Source organism: Pipra filicauda, unplaced genomic scaffold (genome assembly GCF_003945595.2).
Source record: "Pipra filicauda isolate LSUMZ 115617 unplaced genomic scaffold, ASM394559v2 scaffold228_size1260155_pilon, whole genome shotgun sequence".
Lineage (NCBI taxonomy): Eukaryota > Metazoa > Chordata > Aves > Passeriformes > Pipridae > Pipra > Pipra filicauda.
In genome coordinates, this window is record NW_024104341.1 from 1041113 (window position 1) to 1056131 (window position 15019).

General features: G+C 39.5%; 1 protein-coding gene across 1 annotated transcript; it reads right to left on the bottom strand.

The window, feature by feature from the left end:
* Positions 1 to 159: 159 nt before the first annotated feature.
* CISD2 (CDGSH iron sulfur domain 2) lies at positions 160 to 7947 on the bottom strand. Its single transcript, XM_027717932.2, has 3 exons — positions 7811 to 7947; positions 1549 to 1760; positions 160 to 522 (listed from the first exon to the last, which is right to left on the bottom strand). Exons 1-3 carry the CDS (start codon positions 7911 to 7913, stop codon positions 433 to 435), a joined length of 405 nt encoding a protein of 134 aa, XP_027573733.1. The 5' UTR covers positions 7914 to 7947; the 3' UTR covers positions 160 to 432.
* Between the last annotated feature and the right edge of the window lie 7072 nt (positions 7948 to 15019).

Genomic DNA, 15019 nt, shown 5'->3' on the forward strand with positions numbered 1-15019 from the left:
ATTTAGTATCTTTTTTCTCCCCCACTGCACTGCACTCAAATTTGTTGCTGAAAAGCAAACTAAAACACGGCTTCTCAGCAGAACAAAATCAAACAGAAAAGTGCACTTCTGTCACTTGAAATAGTGAGTTTTATAACTGCATGTTCATACAAAAAAGGCTTAGTTGTAGAAAGTCAATTTATTGTTGAAATAAACGACTTATTTACAGAGATAGATACTTTACAGTTTTACAAAGCAGACAAAATTCTTTTCAGAATAAGGTATTGAAACAGTGACAAATTCAGCACTGTCTAAATGTAGTTTATTCCATAAAGAAATCTACAGCAATCATTAAACTAAATTATACCAATCACATAATAAATGCTGCCCCTTGCAACTACAATGGTATAAAAAGACTTATTATCAGTCAGGATCTAAGGGATTAAACATCTGCTATACTTCTTTCTTCTTGAGTATTAGTGGACCTACATTATCTCCTGTTAATTCATTGTGCTTGTTGTGGGAGCCATCACAGACAGGGAACTGAAAGAAAACAGACATGAGGAATTAGAGTAACTCTGTACAGCAATTGCAAGGTGATTTTTGTACTTCTTCCTATACCAAGAGCACTTTGATAATGTTGCTAGTTCCTCCTATTATGTCCTGTTTCAATATCAAACTCTCTGTCTCCTATCAGACAGAGGACATGTGATAACAAACACTGTTAATAGGTCACTAGATTTGTGAGGTCCTAAAATAGCTGTTCTTAGACGCAAAGTTAGGGATGAACCCTTTTCCATGACAGAACAGCAAGCAGAGCAACCATCACAGCTACAAATGGTTTAAAATTTATTCTGGAAGTGGTCTGAATAGATTGAATCATTTGCAGCCAGAAAGTACTTTTTTAAGAAAAGCTGAAATACTTGGCTGAAGTGATTAGTCCAAAGTGAGAATAGTTGAGCAAGTTTCTTCAGTTCAGGGCAGATTTTTTTGTTGCTAAAACGGGAAAGCATTCAGTCCAGAGAGGACAAAACCAGAGTGCAGTCAGGACATTCAAAATTGAATCAGGAAATTCAGACTGAGGCTAGATGAAAAATGCTTATTTAACATCTGGTTGATTTCAGGGATAGACTATCCAAACCAGTCATTGACTGCTCTGGACTTGATGGGGATATGCTCTCTCTCACCAACACTGGCCCAGTCTTACTTTCACTCTAATATGAACAACTTTCTAAGCATTGTTTTTTTGCAAAATAAGAGTAGTTATCTTCTAATTATTTGCAGTGTATTTCAAAATAGTAAACAAAGCCTGGTTGGTTTTATTCTGCTCACACATGGTCACTCTAAATGTTTCTAGAAAAGCCCTACTGCATTTCTTTCAAGTTTCTACAGTTTCTTTCTGCATGTAGATAGGTGTATGTGGAGAAAAAATAAGAATTGTGCCATTCTGCAAAACTCAGGAACATGTCCCACCTCCAGAGAAAAGCAACAGGTCAACATTCACCACCAAAGCACTGATAAAAACATGCAAGTTTCAATCTCTAATCCTACAGTAACACAATGTCTTACCGTCTTAGAACGCCAACACCTGCAGTAAGCTTTAGTGAGGCACAGATCTTCAATGTTTATTTCATTCACTACTTTGGGATTTTCCTTCTGGATCTTAAGGTTAATCAAGCTATCCTTCTGCTGCTTCTTCTTGGGGAGGAAGGGACGAACAGCGAGGTAACCAAGCAGGGCCAGCACGCCCAGGAAAGGCAACAATCGCAGCCATTCTGAAACTAAAGACAGGTGGGATTTAGATTGGCACTTAAGTTTAGTGCAATGTCAGCTACTTTTAAAATGGCTTAGGCTGAGAGTAGGGAATGGAGATGCTCAGTCAGCAAGGCTCTGAGGGCAAGCAAGACTCCATGGGTAAATCTTATGAAGAAAGAAGAGACAGATTAAATCCTGGGGTTTACAAGAGGCAAAGTAAAAACCTGACTCCTAGAACTTCATCTAAATTTTAAGACTCTAGAAGATGATTCAGTGGAAGAGAATAAATCAAAAATAAATAAAAGATTTACTGGAATGGGGAACCCTAAAATTACAGGAGTTCTGCTCACTTGCAGTAAATCAGCACTTGTACTAGCAAATTGGGTATGACTGCATGTGGTAAGTATATTCAGTGCAGGTATCTCAACATTCTGTAAAGGAAAAATGGTTCAATACATTTTGTAATTGAATTTTATTTGCTTATTTCAGGTTTTGCTGTTCTTGGAAGTTTTTATAATTTTTTTTTTGTTCCAAGTTTATTTACAAACTGTTGGTAGAAATTACACAGATTATTAGGCAAACACTAGCAAAACCTTTACCAATCTTTTTGGATTTATTTTTCAGACCTCTCCTCAGGGATCTGCAAAAGTTTCTACAACTCAGAGAAAGAGACTTGAGATCAGTAACTCAAGTGGCAGGAAATTACTTTTAACCACAGTAAGGAACCTCTTTTAAGTACAGGTAAAAGATACAAGTATCCACTGCAGGCTGGGCTGCCTTGCTATATAATTATAAATCTTCTAGGTATACTGGTGAGAGAAGACTTACTGAACTTTTTAAGAAATTAATCAATACTTTGCATATGATCTACATATATTGAAGGTGGATCCACTTTTCCAGCAAAACATGCTGTGACAATACTCCAGTGTAATTTAAATCCCATGGTGAAATAAAGGTTGATAGCATTTTTCTGAATTTCTGGAGAATATATTAAATCTAAACACTCATACAGAAGAGAGTTTAAAAATACTTTAAAAAAAGCAAAAGAAAGAAGTATAATAAGCTGGAGCACAAGCAGCTGCATAAGCACTTTGTAATACAACACTGTAATCAAGTTACTCTTCTAAATTATTTAGGATCAGAACATAGCAAAATTTTGGTTTGCAGTTTTTTTTTTGAAATTAAGATGCACAAGAAAATGCAATAGAGCAAGCTAAGGATGCTAGGTGGGTTGTAGCTCTCAGAAAATACATTACTGTGTATAGCTTGATTTTATTTAAACTAATAGAGCACACACTTATGCTAATACTTTTCCAGTTGGAATGCAGTGGATTTTTCTTAAGAAATTGATTTTTCTGGAAGTACACCATGTGATGAAAATACTTTGTGGGACTAATTTTATGTTCTTTGCGTTTTCTATAGCCTTTGACATTACAGCCACACTTAGTGCATTTATCTGGAAATGCATTATAGCTGCAAAAATCCTAAAGGCACTGCAAGAACTTTCAGTAATCACTTCACTGAAGTTTTGGGTCCCTCGCTACAACAAAGACATTGAGGTGCTGCAGTGAGTCCAGAGAAGGGCAATGGAGCACAAGTGTGATGAGGAGCATCTGAGGGAGCCAGAGGTGTTTAGCCTGGGGAAGATGAGGCTCAGGGGTGACCTTATCGCACTCTACGGCTGCCTGAAAGGAGGTTGTACCCATGTGGAGATAGGCCTCTTCTCCCAGGTAACAAGTGACAGGATGGGTGGAAATGGCCTCATGTTGTGCTGGGGGAGGTTTAGATTGAATATTAGGAAAAATTTCTTCACTGAAAGTGTGGTCAGACATTGAAACAGGCTGCTGAGGGAAGTGGTGGACTCCTCATTCCTAGAAATGTTCTCAAGGCACTTTGGTTTAGGGGTATGGTTTAGCAGTGAATATGGGAAGTGCTGAGTTAAAGGTTGGACTCAGTGATCTCAGACTCAATGATCTTAGAGGTCTTTTCCAGTTTTAATGGTTCTATGATCTCAATATAGCTCGGAACTCCCTGATACAACATCAAAATCAGGAGTCGTGGGAGACTCGTAACCAGATGGGTTCATCCAAATGAAACAGGAACATGATAGCTGTAACCTCTGAGAAGGGAAATTAGAAACAAACATGGATAGGAAGTACAGTAGTTATTATTTAACATTTTTACCATGCTAACTACTGATAAATAGTTGTCCCCACTAGCCAATGATTTCTTTGCTTATTTCTAATCTGGGAGTCTCTGGAAAGCCCTCAATTACACCAATGTGTACACTAATCATAAAGAGACTTGTTATTGCTAAAAGACTACTAAAAGTTCATGTGTTTAAACTGAAAAATCAACATCATCATGCTTCTAGGGCAAGAGGTACAAGATACTGTGACAAAGTAAAAAAATTAAGAGACCTTTGGGCTGGGTGGGCAGCAGTGAGAGAAAAGCTTCACCCAAACTAATGCAATTATGCCTTCCTACAACTGTAAGCTGCTCTGTGTTTTTGAAGCCATTCATACCTTTCTGAAGCAGATGTAAGGCAATTCACAAGACTGTTTATTTTCACAGCTGACAACTCAAAATTCAGCAATTACATTGATTCTGGAGATCCTTTATCAGTTCTGCTGCATGGGAAGAGACAGCCTTTGGAGACAGAAATGAAGAGTAGTATATCGAAGAGGTTAGTCTTCTAACTTGTGTTAGACAGAGACTGATCCCAAAGAAAAGTTCTGGAAAGTATCAGAGACCAGAGAATTCCAAGAAGCTGAGGCCACGGACCATAGGCCACAGTTACATTTTCAAGGAGAGGTTGTTGTAATTTTTAGTCCAACAGTAACAAGTCCAACAACATAAGAAACACATCGTGAACTGAAAGGGACAGGCCAGACACTAAGAGTCAAATCAAAGCAGGTGTTCCCTGCTTGTCTTCCATCAACTACTCCTTTGATATTTTCACTCTGATTTATGTTTCAGCTGATTTCAGTGGAAATGATCCTATGCAGACCCAAGACCAGCCTCTTACAGTAACAGCTCAAATGCAAACCAAAATCTTAACAAGTATCAGCTACTAGACAAAATGAAGATTTGAACTGTTATTGTATATTCTCTAAAGTGATTAAATTCTTCAGGCAAATTAAAATTACTTACTAATTACATTTTCCTCAGAACTAATAAGCAGATGTATGCTAACTGTTCAGTTGTTTGCTCTTCTGAGGTGAATGTTTGTACCATTTTAATGACATCTTCAAAGATGAAAAGCAATGCTAGCATGAGACAACACTGTTCATTTGACTGAACTTGAGAAGGGAAGGCTAAAGCAGCTATGACAGAACACTGAAAGAGGCCTCTGAACAGCAGCAGCATGATAACTTAGATATCCACTTTCAAACCCAAGGTCAAACATTCTTTCCTTCCTCCCTCATTGCATTTACCTTCAGGAGTTATGCATTAGATGTTAACAGTCTTTCCCTTCAAGCAAGCAGTTTTTCATTCTGTTTTGGTAAGGTCACAACAAACAATAAGTGACAAGATTTTTAATCAGCACACTATAACACACACCTACAAAAAAAAAGGTGCTTCTTATAGTTTTGGTTTGTTCTTTCTACAACTGATGTGCTACAGGAACTGAGGTTGCATCTGCCTGGAAGATAATGAAAGTTTATAGAAGCAATAAAAGAGCTAACAAGCAAAGGACTGCACTGTTCCAAATCTAGGATCTGACCTGCCTTTGCAAACAAGGTCTATGCTAGCAAGTGTTTTATACTGCTGGTCCCTAGAGATGCCACAAAAGGACAAATAGTAATGCACTTTAAATGTTTTTACATCTATATTATTTCTCACTTTCCAAAAAGAAGCAAAGAAAAATGCTTGAAATGTTTAATATGCCATTTGCCAAAGAATATACTCTGTAATTTGTAGTAGTAGTAAACACAAAAGAGAACATTAATCTAATCTTCTCTATTGTCTAACAGTCTTTCACTACTGGTAATTCACTGCAAAATAACCCTGGGATTGGGAATCCCCTGCTCTTAGATACTTATGACTTTAGGACAGGACAGCAAAGAGAAGAGGCAGCATTTGCTGAAGCAATAATTTTCTCACGTGAAACTTAAGACTGACAGCAGCTCTGAGTGCATGTAAGCACAAGACTCTTCAATGAGCAATGACGTTTGCATGACTTCCAATAACCTTTAAGCACTAAGAGATGATATTTTTTTAATTTAGGTGCCTAGGATGAGGTGTCCTACGATTTCCTTTTCGAAAGTCTCACTATGTTGCGTTTACCCTGTGTCATTACTTTAAGCGCCTTGTACAGTTTTGCTTTTTTTCTTCCATTTTCATTCACATCCACCCTAAGAGATGTATAAGCATGTATAAGATGTATAAGCATGACAGCAGATACTATTCTAGCTTACTGTTAAAAAAAAAAGAAAAATTGTAAAAATGTTATTTCTATAGCTGTGTAGTTTTAATTATACCTTCATTTCCCGTTTTTAGAGTCCAGTCAAAAAAAAATCACTGAGGCAAGGAATTTTTTCAGGTATGCTCATTAAATACTACCAGTTCTCAAAGCAATTTCTGACTTGGTCCTTCTTTTACCCTTGTTTAGTATTTTTGGGACTGACATTTCCCATGTTTCATCTCCACTTAAGGTATCAATTGTTTGCTTCTTGCCCTCCCTCCAAATTCAAGAAAGTACCTGTCAGTGGGGTAAATAATATGACAGCAGAACATTCTCCCCCACTGATCACTCTATGAAAAACAAACAAACAAACAAACAAACAAGTCCTGACGGGTTTTCAGAATGTTTTCTCAGAGGTTTTCAGAATAAATTGTATTACTACTATGTATTGTGAATAAATACAGACTGCACAAATAATGCTGTTACAGAAATACATGTCTGGAAAAGTGAAGCAACAAGAAACAAAAGTATTACCGAGCTTAACAACTTGCAGTTAAAAGGGCAATGACTTAAGTAGAAAACTGACAAATGCTAGGAATAGGCAAATCTGCGTTGTTCTGTAGCTTATTTTATCCCCTTCCTCCCATCTTTGTAGGAGCTGAATTTCTCTATTTGGTAAATATAATTAACAGTTTTTCAAATGAAAGAGTAGTGGTGGAAAAAGAAGAACTGTTCATTCAAAAGAGGTTTGCTTGTCCTGAGAAAGATAATGGGATTTACAGTTTACAAGCAGCAAAAACATGCTGGGGAAAAAAAAAGTACTCAAACCTGGCTTTAAATAAATTGTGCCCGTTCTAAATTTAACAATTTTCCATCACTATTATAGTCACAGATACCTTAGTGCTGCAAGATACAAGGTTGACTCTGCCCTTTGAAAACTTTTTCTACTTCCAGTGAGCTTCTGTTGAGAGCATTCCTCTTATTTATTACCACCGAACTAATCTTGTCACTTGACGCTGCCTGAGGTCCTGCCTGTATTACTGCAGCCGAGCCTGGGCTCTGGGAGCCACAGTTCGCAGAGCACTGGAGAGCGCTGAACACCCAGAACACTCGCCAGTATTCAGTTTTCTTTCTTGTTCGCTGTGACAGGGCTACGATCAACGAACTGGTATTTTCACTTCCTTACCCAGAAAATACTTACGAAAAATATTAAGTCGAAAGAAAAAAAACCCAAACCCACTAACTTTGTGTGTGTAGCAAGCTCCCAGAATGAGATTTTTTTTTGTTGTTTGAACGGGGTACAAAGGCCGTGTTCAACCTGTGAAGCAGAGGACGAGGCCACGTTTCAGGCCTCCAGCTAAAATCCCATTCCCTGTAGCCGCACGGCCTCTGGCTCGCCGGTGTCGGCACCGAGAGGAATTTTTAAGCACAGCGCCAACATTTCACTCCATCGCTGCGTTTTTTCCTGACAGCTCCCACCTCCCTCCCAGGGCACCCAAACCTCCTGTCTGTCGGGTCGTTCCGCTGCTGAGACAGTTTAAGGTTTGGGGTTCCCCGTTCCGTGACGGAGACAGCGCGCGATGCCCGGCGCGAGGGGCGGGAGCCGGAGCCCGGGCAGGACCGACCGCGCCGCCGGGGCGGGAAGGGGGTCCCGCTCCCCCCGTTCACCTGTGAGGCGGATGAAGCCGCCGACGCTCTCGGGCAGCGGCAGGCGCTTGAGGTAGGCGGGCAGCTGGACCTTGACGATGCGGGCCAGGGTCTCCAGCACCATGTCTGGAATGTGCCTCCGCGCGCCGCCACGGGATGCTCCCCCCGCGCACGCGCCCAGGGGCGGTGCCGCGCACGCGCCCGGGAGGCCGGCCCCGTTCTTCACGCGGGCGCCGCCAGGGGGCGCTGCCGCCGGAGAGGGGGGTGGGAGCGCTGCCGCCGCCAGGGGGCGGGCGGGAAGGGAAGGGAAGGGAGCATGGCTTGAATAATACATGGCTTATGATAATAATACGTGGCTGTATTTAATTACCTGTCGTCACCCTTGCTGCATTCAGGTTGCATTCCACATTGAAGGTCTTACAAATATTTTGAAGTAAAAAGACTGAAGATTTTTCTTCTTGTGGATGAGGTAGGACAGCATGAGCGCTGAGAGGTTTAATGCTACAGGGAGAGATGCACCCATCTTGTCTTTGGCAATAGTTTACACAGAACAAGTCCTCTCTCCACCTTTGATTTCATTTCATTTCACTTTTATGCCAAGGAGACTGGTCATTTTTTGGCATAGAAAATGCCCCCTGTATAGCCAGGTGAAATAACGTGAAGTATGCAGCCATTCTGAGTCAATTTAGCCAGTCCATCCAGACCTGGATACTCTAGCGTTAATCCCTTGGTCATGACACTGCCATTTGGTTCAAGATGCTTTGCTGCCACAGTGAGTGAATCTATCAAGTGCTAATAGCATATAGCACAGAGCACAAGCAGGAAAGCTGAAGCAGCCCAATCCTAGAAGACCTGTCTCCTTCCTTACATGATCCTGACTGAAGCACCGTTCTCTGTTCTCCCTCAGTGTACTGAAACCGTGTACTGAAACCATGTACTGAAACCACACCATATCTGCCCATATCAACAATGCACTTTTCCTGCTTGCCCAGAATTGATATTCAAGAAGTTTTGGGGTAGGGTAATAGGGTTCCACAAGACAATGGAAGAATAATTATAGGTATTTCTTGAGTCACATGAACCCACTGCTCTGTCTTTGGCTGAAACTACTCAGCAGTCATGTTTGTCTTTTATTGACTAGGATGTACAAACCTAGTGCTAGATCTCTTTCACTAGTTTGCTTTAATGATCAATTCCAAACAATCTTAACCAAAAGTTAAAATCACTGTAGAGAACTAAAGCAAAGCAAACAAACAAACAAACAAACAAAAAACCCTACCAAAACCAAGTACTGGAAGCTAGGTTTAAGACAAGCAAATCCAACTTATTTGTGCTTCTGGCCTGAATATTACTTTTCTACCTGTGACCCTACATTAACATTTCCTGATGAATCATCATCTTTAGCTAGTGGGAATATTCCTGTGATCTCACAGTATCTAAGTTCCCTACCTCACCTAAATTTATCCATGTAATGAATATGTCTGTTATCCTAAGATGATTCCTTCTTGTTTAGGCAAATGCCTGCTGTTAGACAGGGTAATGAAAGAGTAAAACATTTGGTTATTCCTGTAAAGATTACACATCAGATGTTGTGATGTAACCTTGTTTGTGAAACTTTCTGGGGAAAGAATACATAAAGCTGAAGGTACATAAGGTAAATCCTCTAGTTCTGAATTAAACAACTTCACACTGAAGTTGAGAGCCTCTGTTCTTCCCTCCTCCTCCCCCCTTTCTTTTGCTCTTCCAGCCTTCTCTGGATGCTAGCTGTGACACTGGGAGCACAGCTGACATTTCAGGGAAGATCCTGAATCCCACTGTGCTGCCTTTGATCAGTGCTGCACTCAGCACACTGCGAGTCAATCTGCACATGTGGCAGAGAGGAACTGCTCTTGCTGCTCCTTGTCTGTCCGTGGAGGTATCAGCTGACATGAGTCATGGACACGTTTGGCATATGAAAGTCTGAGAGTCATAGATTATGAGAAGCCTATAAAAAAAATGAGAATGAGATTCTTAACTGAAGGGGAGGCAAAAAATCTTCTTTAGAAGTCCAGTTTAAACTGGAGCTCAGGAGATGCATGTTCACCCTGCAATTTGGTTGCAGACTTCCTGTTTGATTTAAGGTGGAAAATGTAAGCTACAGGCTTGCTCAGTCCTGCAGGAAAGAGCAGGGTTTTACACAGTAACACAGGGACCACATTATGGGGTCAGAACTTATTATCAGTCAACATCAGGAGGTTTCGTAGGCCGGTGTGATATCTTCCCTCTGTTACACGTGTTTAACACCCTATGTGGACATTCTTATTCCAGAGGCAGATTGCTACTTCAGGATTTTATCAGCATGCTTTTCAACTCAAATATCAGTACTGTTTGGTATCTGGAAAATTTTCTAGGCTTTTTGGGGGAGAGTAACATGCAAGAATTCATTCCTGCATATTTAGCTTCTGTTTGTGAACTGTTAAAAAGTAGAGATTGTCTCTGCTTATGTGTTTCGTGCTAAATTTGGCCACTGAAATTCTGGTATTGGGAGGATATATAGGAGTTGCAGTAATAAAAATAACAGCACAAAAAGCCATTTATAGTTACTTGAACAGAACCTAGGTCATCCATACTGATTTCACCACTAAGTATCCTCTATCACTGGGATTTTCATCTAGCAAGAACATTACAAATAAAATGGAGCTTACATGAAGAGAGCTGCATAGTTAGGGCTAGCTCATGTCTTTGACATTTGGAATTCCCAAAACACAGCCCAGATGAGAACCAGCCCAATTAACTTACTACTGTGCATGCTTTGATAACAATTGTAGAGAAGTTCGTGGTGCAGAATTTATTCTTGTCACTACAACATGGCTGCTGCATTGGTCCAGTACACAGTAGAAATAAGAGTTGCCTTCAGCATCCTCAAGCTGGTGGTCCAACAGACTGAACATAATTGAAAAGAATCCGGTTGTGTTCCTTCTTTTGCTACCCTTCAAAAATTGCTTAATTTTCCTCTGCCTTTAATTCTGCTGTAAAATGAGATGATACTTACTGGTCTGTCTAGAACACTAAGATTTGCAAAGGAAAAGAACATTTGTAAATTATATATATTTCTTTTAGTTTACCAAGTACACGTCAGTAAGGATAAAAGATGAAAGGTTCTGAGGCAGCAGACACACAATTCTTCCATCTGTAAAAGAAGCCTAAGTAGCACAGTAATTTGCTCAGCACTCTTTCATGGTAATGAGCTTTTCTATCAACAGGATATCTTGTGTTGTTAAAACCATTTTCTTGGAATTGGTATTGCCATTTTCCAAACTGAGCACCTGGAATAATATCTGCAGCAGGCAAAACTACTATTGTTAACTAAAAACTATCCTGCCACCACATTGCTGGCTCCTGTGATCAGCAAACACAAGCCTCCATCTAGGAGGAAGCCAGATCTCCCCTTTTCTATTTGAATCATTTCACAATGGGTTATGATTAGCTGCTGTTCCTGCTGTATGCAAGGATCTCTCTTCTCCACTTCCCCAAAAGCAAGCAAAATCATTGCACCCCAGAAGAGCTGTAGGAACTGTGATTTGTTTCATGCACTGTCTCTGTCAGCTAGTTATGCAGCACTGTCAACACCCAACTATTAAATAATTAAATCTCAAAAATGAAGGAGACTGGCTTAAAATTGAACATAAGACCATGTATTTATATACAGTTACTTTTCCCTTTTTTATGCTTAAGAACATTGCAAGCAAGTTGCAATTGCATTGCCTGCAGGTTAGGTTTTCACTTTGTATTTTTACATCCAGAGGCTTAGATGCCTACAGGAGAAAGCTGAGATTGACGTGCTTTCACTTGGCTCTGAGACTTGGCACCTTAAGAGGCTTCTGGTGGTGTTTATTGAAAATAGCTACTTGTTTATGGTGGGCAAAGTGTTCCAGAGAAAAATAAGGAAACAAATCATATTCATAACAGAACCAATGGGGTAATTTTGTGATAGCATAATGTTCATATTATAAAATTACTCCTAAACGAGCATGGTATTACTTTCTAATCTAACTAGTGCCCAAGAATTTTACCATGTAAGAATTATGTTTTGAAAGCAGGTGCTATCATGATTGCCTAAGTAAATGCAGTGTCCTACTAACAGCATCCTGTGGCTTAGAACAGCATTTATTGTTGCAGATTGTAGAGAATTTAAAAGAATGGAAACAAGAATATAAAGAAAAATTGCGAGATTTCTAAGAATTGGATCAAGTTTCAACGTGGCAACTTTGTGCATGAGAGAACAGAGCAGTAGACTCCGTTTTAATTTATTCAAGGAAAATGCCATGCTTTGATCTCTCAGCCACAGGTTTAACATTTTAATTCCTTTTTCTGACTGCTACTGCTGGGGAGTGGGAAATGTTACCCATGAGCTGGGTATAAAACAAAGTTGAAGAAAACCCCAACTCAAGAAAGAATAGGTATATTGAGTGCTAACTTTCCAGAGATTTCCACGTAATGTTCAGTTACTTTCTACACATTTTATGGATTTTTCCAAGCTGGAGCCACCTTTTTATGCAGTGGTTAGCATTGGTCCACAGTAGTGGTTTCTACAGCTACTGTAACAGTTACAGAAATAGCACAAGATGAAACTACAAATATCCACTTGGTTATGCAAAGTTGAACCTGCGTTTATTTAAAGCACAGAAAGCAACAAGTTGTATGACATGAAACTATTGCAAGCATCATCAGTCAAGTAACCCTAATGATGCACAAGAAAGTACACAGTAAATATAATATTGCGATGAGTTTTAAATTTTGAACCATTACATGAATCATTCAGTTTTTCCATCCACGTTAGGTAGCTGATCTGCTATGTACTGCTCATGAGGATCCAGACTGATCTGATTGCTGGTCGCATACAGACTTGCATAGATTTGGAACTTTATTGGCTTCCAGGGAGTTGCTATTTCCAAGTTTTACTCAAATCAGAACAAGTATCCTTAGGATTCACTAATGTGCTCATAAGAGACCAGATATGTTATTGATTTGTGACAGGTTCTGCCTGGTTTGTTGCAATAAACCAGACTTCAAAATCCCCAGATTGTCCCCTGGGAGGAAGCTGCAGTGATGGAAAACAGATACATCCTCCCCTTCACTAGAGGACCTACAGAGGACAAAGCTGACATAATCTAGGAAGTACTCGCTGCTAAATGAACAGATGTGAAATAAACCCACTATCAAAACACTACAAGCTGCTCTCAGGATGGGAATTCTGGGGAAAAGAAGCTATATATGTGTGTCATCATATTCTCAGCAGCAGACCACTCACCATTCCTTTTTAAACTGCATTGATCAGTGAGGACTGCGTATCCTTGACCAGGTAACTAAAAGTATATGTATTCCCTTAATACTTTACTCCCTTGGTGTAATAGCTGTCATTGAAAGATATTTCCTTCATTTTGGAAGGCAAAGGTGAGAATGCTACAAGACCAATTCCTGTGACACAATGTGCATTCATTGGCAGTGGCTAATTATAGCACAGAAAAACTACCAGCTTCCCCTGCCGAGGACAGAGTACACGGTCTCTGCTGCAGGACTGCACTCTGCTCTTAAGTTCTTCCCATGTCATAATCCCCACTGACACTGCAGTAAAACAGCAATTTTGTCATTCCTTCTGAGGCTGCTGTGCAACAACAGCACTGAGGAGATTTCTGAGCCTGGCTCCCCTTCCCAAGGTTAGCGAAGTCTGGCAGTGACAGTAAGCCATACTCATTCTCCGTCACCTCACAAGAATAAAGAGGAGCTAAAAAAACCTAAACTCAAAACAGTGTGCCTCTTCAATTTCAGACAAGTATATGTCCAACAGATGGAGATGTAAGCAAGAAAAAAGTGGCTATCTTGGTTCCAAGACAATGACATGGAATAGTACTACAGTTGCTAAATAAGATTCACATAGCCTCATTTATGCCTATCTTAGTAATGCTTTTCCTTTTCTCTATTTTTCCAGACACTCCCCATCCTCTGGACTGAAAGTCACCTAAAGCACAGGGCACTTCTAGATCGATGTAGTTGTCTAGTCCCCAGATTTGTAAGTTACCTCCTCACTTACTTTTCAAGATATTTCCAAAATGGTATATAAACTCTGTACTCCACCACAGTGCACGGAGCTGTAAAGTCTGTAACTAATTTTTTTTTTAAAAAAGTTGCTTTTTCTGCTGATTAAAGGGGGAAAAAGTAACTAAAACAAAAAGTAGGATATAAACATATCACCTCAAAGTTTATAAAACTTACTTTACAGGAAATGTAAGCTTAGTGACTGTGAAAGGTACATGATAATTAAGAGGCATTTATCTTGAACAACATGTTAGGAGAATGCTTTTGGGAACTAGGAAAAGATCCTAGTGCCTCTTTTTTAAAACCAGAATGTATTTTATTGAAACTTAGTCTTGTCATTGTGTCTGTAGTTAATTTATTAAGACACTTGATAACATTTTAAAACTGCTTCCCAATGAGGAATTAAATTATTTTTGTTCAGGTTTTTTTTACACTTTTATGCAAGTTATTTTGACAGTTTCAGAGACAAAAATGTTATGATTATTCAGAAAACAAGTACAGTAGAAACAGATGCTGCACATAGTCCCTCAAATTGCCCATCCAATATGATTTCATACTGTCAAATATCCTGAATGATGTATGGGTAAGTGCATCATTTAGTCTCCAAGTACCTGAGTTCTCCATCTCTGCAGCAGTGTTTTTCTAATATGGGAGCTAAATAGAGATCATAAAATCATTTAACATAAGCCACCAAATAGTCAGGAAGGACTAAGAAATCATCTTTTTTGCTGTTACCTTGAATTTAAATCATTATGACTGAGAAAATTAGTATCTTGGATCCCACTACCAACTCCTTAAGTGAGTACTTTTCACCAAAAAAAAAAAGTTCTCATTGTCTCTATAAAAAAAACCAAACACCTATCACTTATAAAAGTGACAAATCTCTGTAATATTTCTTGGAAGACTGGAAAGCATGCTTGACCTTGAAGAATAAAAATCAGTACAGAAGTCAGGTTGCCTGTGCTTTATAATTTGCAAACCTGTCAACAACTTGCCAACACCTGACCATGTTTCATGACTACTGTGTGTGTCACAACCCACTGTCTCTGAAATATTGCCCTGATCCATCCCCCTAACCATAATGATGAAATAACTGGCTAATTTCAGTATAGGTGACTTAGGGTCACCAACAATATTTCCCAAGTTACAATATGA

Coding starts and splice junctions, on each gene's coding strand:
- CISD2 (XM_027717932.2), bottom strand. CDS start 7,913: ATGGTGCTGGAGACCCTGGCCCGCATCGTCAAGGTCCAGCTGCCCGCC. Junction 1,761..7,810: donor CGGCTTCATCCGCCTCACAG/GTGAACGGGGGG, acceptor ACCTGTCTTTAG/TTTCAGAATGGCTGCGATTG. Junction 523..1,548: donor GGTGTTGGCGTTCTAAGACG/GTAAGACATTGT, acceptor GTTTTCTTTCAG/TTCCCTGTCTGTGATGGCTC.